General features: G+C 38.6%; 1 protein-coding gene across 2 annotated transcripts; it reads right to left on the reverse strand.

Annotated features, from left to right (window-relative positions):
* Nucleotides 1-653: 653 nt before the first annotated feature.
* On the reverse strand, nt 654-4,592 carry LOC110029195 (G-type lectin S-receptor-like serine/threonine-protein kinase B120). 2 transcript variants are annotated; one of them, XM_020731372.1, is made up of 7 exons: nt 3,190-4,592; nt 2,997-3,110; nt 2,688-2,914; nt 1,815-2,025; nt 1,489-1,726; nt 1,255-1,405; nt 654-1,178 (listed from the first exon to the last, which is right to left on the reverse strand). In XM_020731372.1, the coding sequence occupies exons 1-7, from the start codon at nt 4,487-4,489 to the stop codon at nt 873-875; spliced, it is 2,547 nt and encodes an 848-aa protein (XP_020587031.1). In that variant the 5' UTR covers nt 4,490-4,592; the 3' UTR covers nt 654-872. The 2 variants fall into 2 exon arrangements, with proteins under 2 accessions (XP_020587031.1, XP_020587030.1); XM_020731371.1 differs by having other exon boundaries at nt 1,489-1,729.
* Between the last annotated feature and the right edge of the window lie 779 nt (nt 4,593-5,371).

Consider the following 5,371-nt stretch of genomic DNA (forward strand, 5'->3'; position numbering starts at 1 on the left):
ATTAAATTATGTTGTCAAAATTGGGGAAAATTTATATTTGAAAGTGTATTAAGTATATGCTTAAGAAACATACTTAGAATATGCTTAGAAACTACCCCTTTTTGCAATGAGTTATAACATGTTTATAAGCAAAACAAAGCTAAAAAATATTGACTTTTAATGAGTATACTGTTGATAAATAATATGAAAGAATTTTCTGTTATTATTATTATTATTATTTTGAGGGAAAAATGAGCCCAAATAGGAATATGCTCCGAGTTGAACATATAATCTCATCATGAAAAATTACACCTTTAGCTACTAGAGTGCAGTTAATTGCATTCCAAGGTTAAATTTTGACCGGAGAAAAACTTAATTTCTGAAATTATTATGGGATAAAAAAAGTTGTAAGAAATTTAATTTTGTTATTACACCAACAAATCTAATTGCAAAAATCTTTCATAAAAAAATAATATTTTAAAGTTATGAAATGCACCCTTAATATGAAAAAGATGAAAAAAGTATCATAATAATTTCTTTTTAACAGTGAAAGATAGGAAGATATGCATACATACCACTCAATTCCCATGCATTTAATTTTCACATATTTGACATTTTAGCTATGCATAAAAAGATGTACTTCATATATATATACATATGAAATAGTGGTATTTTTAATGTGATATAAATAATTTGGATGTTATAAATGTTAAAAGTAAAGTTTAGGTGTTAGATATGTATTATATAGGATGACCTTTTTATGGGTTAGCACTGCAACAATTTCCCTCGTCTCTGCTTCCTTTCTGAACCAGAACTTCTCATCTTTGGCTCATATTAAAGGGTTAAAAAACCTCTTGCTTCTATATACTCCATTCTCAACAAAAATAAATCCATCACCTCCCAGTTAACATTGTAATGGAATTATCTGCAGAAGCAATCTTCTGATCCAAGGTAGATGAGTCCGTCTCACTTTGACTAATATCTGCTGCAAACTTAGGCTGTCGTGGCATCGGATGAGCACAATTCTCACCCTCTAACATAACAATCACAGACGACATCGTTGGCCTATCATTCGCTCGATCCTGAATACATAAAAGCCCCACATTCACACATCTGGAAACCTCCCTCACCGAGCAGGAACTCCTTATAGATGAATCCACCAACTCCATCACGTTGTCTTCATTCCATAGCTTCCAAGCCTACAAAAAAGACACAAATTTGTTAGTCTGAATTCATCCACAAAGTGTTTATCAGCAAAACCATACTTCCACTCACGTATCCTAAGAGGTTAAGCGACAGTTCAGAGTTGTAGTATGTGCTGTTCCTCTTCCCACTCACAATCTCTATGAGTAGAACTCCAAAGCTGTAGACATCAGATTTTACTGAGAACAAGCCTTGCATTGCATACTCTGGCGACATGTAACCACTGAATTCAAATAAGAGATTTTTCTTAGAATGATGTCTGTTTTTGTATAAAGAATATATTCATTCATGTAGAGATGAGCTTACTATGTTCCGACCACCCGCTTCGTGCTGGTTTCATTTCCATCGTTACCAAAGATCCTTGCCATGCCAAAGTCTGATATTTTTGGATTCATTTGTTCATCAAGCAAGATGTTGCTCGCTTTTAGATCGCGATGTATGACTCGTAATCTCGAGTCACGATGGAGGTAGAGGAGTCCTCGAGCAACGCCTTCGATGATGCTGTATCTTGTGTTCCAGTCCAGAGAAAGTTTCCTGCTCGCGTCTGCTGAAAAGTTTTATATGATATGTTAAGGGTCGAGATAAATAAAATGATTCATGTAGTTAAGAAAGGAATAGGGTTTATAAATTACTGAATAAGCAAGCATCCAAGCTTCTGTTAGGCATGTATTCGTAGACGAGCATCTTGTCGTCCCATCTCATGCAATAGCCTAAAAGCCTGACTAGATTTCTGTGCTGCAGTTTAGCGATTAGTATAACCTCATTTTTAAATTCTTCCATTCCTTGGCCGGAACTCTTTGAAAGCCTTTTTACAGCTATTTCTTGCCCGCCAGGTAACATGCCCTACAAAAAAAGCATAATTGTTAGTGTTTACATGAGAACTTTTCCTCCTGAAAACTACTTGGAAGCTGTCTGTATTTGAAATTTGAAATGATCAATTCCATTAAGGAACTCAACAGTTCATTGTAACATAATCCAATTTCCCTTCTCAAGGTCATTAGCTTGCACAACTAAGGTTTTATAAATTCCCATTGAGCAAGTTTTGTGACAAATAGTGTTCCAATATCTTTGGGTGAGATTAGTTTGAAAATGATGCTACTAAAGACAAGGTGTGGTGATGAACATGCTATTTTAACCTCATCAAGGTGTAGTGATGTAAAATGTAACTTTATATAAAATACCAAAGGAAAGACCTTTTTAATAAGCTTTAAGGTTTCAAGTTTAAAATAAATTCCACTGCTAATGTATCAGAGACCAAAATTCAAGCCCCTTTAAGATTCACACTCAACAAATTCAGTGTAAAAAAACCAAAAAACATGAGGATAAATTCAATGCTTGTAAGGACAGACCAAAACTCTCAGTCAATAAAATTAAAGGTAGTTGGCATTTTAGCTAAAAGTAAGTAAAACCAACGTCCTCCATGACGTATATAACTTGACAAATAAAGGAGCAAAGTTTATTTCATATTTTTTAGTACTCTTCCAGATATGGATAGAAGTCTTTACCTTGTAAACAGGACCAAATCCACCTTCTCCAAGCAAATTCGATGAAGAAAAGCTTTGTGTTGCTTCTTCTATAGTCTCAAAACTGAATAAAGAAACATCTCGTCCACCTTTCCCCTGTTCATGCATATCAATCACAGCAGAAAAGTCCGTCGATGGATCTCCACCTCCTCCTGATCTTCTTCCATCCACCAGACTTTCCTGACGTTTTATCACTCTTCTATAGAACTCTGCAAAAATTTAGCAGTTCAAATTTAGAAAAATTGGTTTTAATTTCTACATTGAGCTAAAGACAGCAGAAACAAATCTCACCTTCCATTCTACTTTTATACATCCAAATCAAAAAAATTCCGCCCACCATTAACGCCACGGCCGACAGCAAAATGATCACAATGACATACGCTTCTAATCCCTTCTTATTATCATCTTCGATAACAGATAAATATAAAAATTAAGCATGAATCAATAGAACATACCATAGTTGATATGAGAAGTACAGACTCACCAAATTCGGAACCGGCGAGTCGAAGATAGAAATCATTCCCACCGCTGGAGAATAAGTGGATGTCGACCAAGTCTCTTCCCCACATTAAACAACCGATCCCTGTTACAAAGCTGTAAGCTTTACAGGAGCAATTCATCAAACAAGCTTCCTCGCACTCGCTATCGATTGAAGGTCCCAACCACTGGGACAAATCCGGCAGTTTCACCCCTTGCATCAAATAGAACCCGTCCGGTTTACCGCCGGCGCTGGCAGCGCTGCCATTGTTCCTCTCACACAGCAGCGGCGTCCTCCTCACGCACCCATCGGACGAGTTCTCACTTTTCAACTCGAAACCTTTCAAACAGTTACAGGTCGGCGAGTTGCCATCGGCACTGTCCGTGCAGGACGCGTTGTTTCCGCACCGATTGTAAATCTCGCATTGGGTAATCGGCTGCGCCCAGAACTGATGCCAGTTTTTGGTGTCATTTGCCCACACCAGATGGCGTTCGATGCCATCCGGATTGAGAATGTAGCGGTGAGAGCTGTTGAATTGAGTGTAGTAGAAATACATCTTCTTCTCCTGCTCGAAGTTGCTGAGTTTGAAGCCGTAGATGTATGTAGGCACCATGTTCTGTATTCCTATGAACACCTGCCCGTCCCACCGACCGGAACGCCACCTCGGTTTGCTTCCTTCCCATATAAAGATTTGCGTTGACTGATCCGGCGCGATGCCCATGGAGAAGTTCCCCGTTGCCGGGTCATCCAAGCTGCGCCAGGAGGTGAAGAACTGGTTCACGTTGGTGATGAGATCGAGGCCGACCTTCATGCCGGGGAGGTAGGTGTCAGTGGGATGGTCGAAGCTCTGCCACATGATGGAACCGCTGCTGTTGAGCATAAGATTGCCGTTGTCTAAAAGCTCCGCCGCCGATTCATTCGACGGAAAGGAGGCAACTTTTGATGACCAGACGACGTCCTCAAGGCCGTCAAGGATGACGAGGTTTCCGTCATCGGCGATGGCGAGGGAGCCAGAATTGTCGAGAACTGGGGAGTCGCGATTGGCAACCCATAGTACGGTGGAGGTGGAGAAGTCCCGGTACCAAATGCCTACGTAACGTTTGGTGGAGTTGCCGGGGCTGAAGAATCCGAGCTCGAATATGTCACCGGGGGAAACAAGAGTGGCGCCATCAGGGAGAGATTTACCGGGGGAAAGCAGGGAGCTTGATGCTGCCCGTGCTGTGGGGAGGACGAAGATGAAGATGAGAGTGGCAGCAGAAAGGACCAGGCTGAGAGTGGAATCGTTGAAGGGGTAAAAGCCACCCATGGTTCCCCCCTTCAGACGATTGGTAATCCGATTTGATTTTTATCGTTCTAAACGTCGGAGACGAAGCGAATTCCTTTTAAAGTTGACGCATTCAACCACTGAATGTTGAGAAACGAGTACTCGTGGGCTGAATGCAGGTGGTGCAGCCGGCAAGTTTGAATCTTTGAATGGGGAGCTTCAAAACATTCCACAGTACCGTCACACTACCGTTTTGAGGTAGGGGAAAAAAGCATTTACATAAATTACCATCCAATTCTTATGTATTTATTATATATCTTAGTTATTTTTTTTATTTTTATATCAACCAAATCTTTTTATATCACATTAAAAATATTATTATTTTAATTTTTTTATAAAATAAAATACAAAACATACATGCATACATTTAGTCTTCTCAATTGAATTTGTTCTTGCTGGCTTTGACTCTGACCACTAGCACTCATATTCTTGTAGCGGTGAATCCTATCTCGTCTTAATCTTCTACTCTCAACACGAATATATTTTTATTATACAATTTAATTTTTTTAAAGTTTAATTTATTAAATAAGAGAAAATACATCAAAATTCTAATAAAATGGTGTTACCTCACATGATAGATTTACTAAATAAGAAAAAAAAATCTTTACTTTAATGTATGATCTATCTCATTCGAACAAGTTATACAATGTTATTGAAGTCATCATATATTTCTGCATCAAAACTTATATTATAATATATATATATATATATATATATTCCGAAGGAGAGAACCCTTTGAAATTGGAAATCAATAAATGAAGCTTCGCGTATGCGTTTGGAGCTTTGTGGTGGATTCGGCAGAGGTTCTAGAATGTCCAGTGTTGCTTCGCCTCGGAAAGGATTCTATATTTATTGAAAAGATCA

Source organism: Phalaenopsis equestris, unplaced genomic scaffold (genome assembly GCF_001263595.1).
Source record: "Phalaenopsis equestris unplaced genomic scaffold, ASM126359v1 Scaffold000552, whole genome shotgun sequence".
NCBI lineage: Eukaryota > Viridiplantae > Streptophyta > Magnoliopsida > Asparagales > Orchidaceae > Phalaenopsis > Phalaenopsis equestris.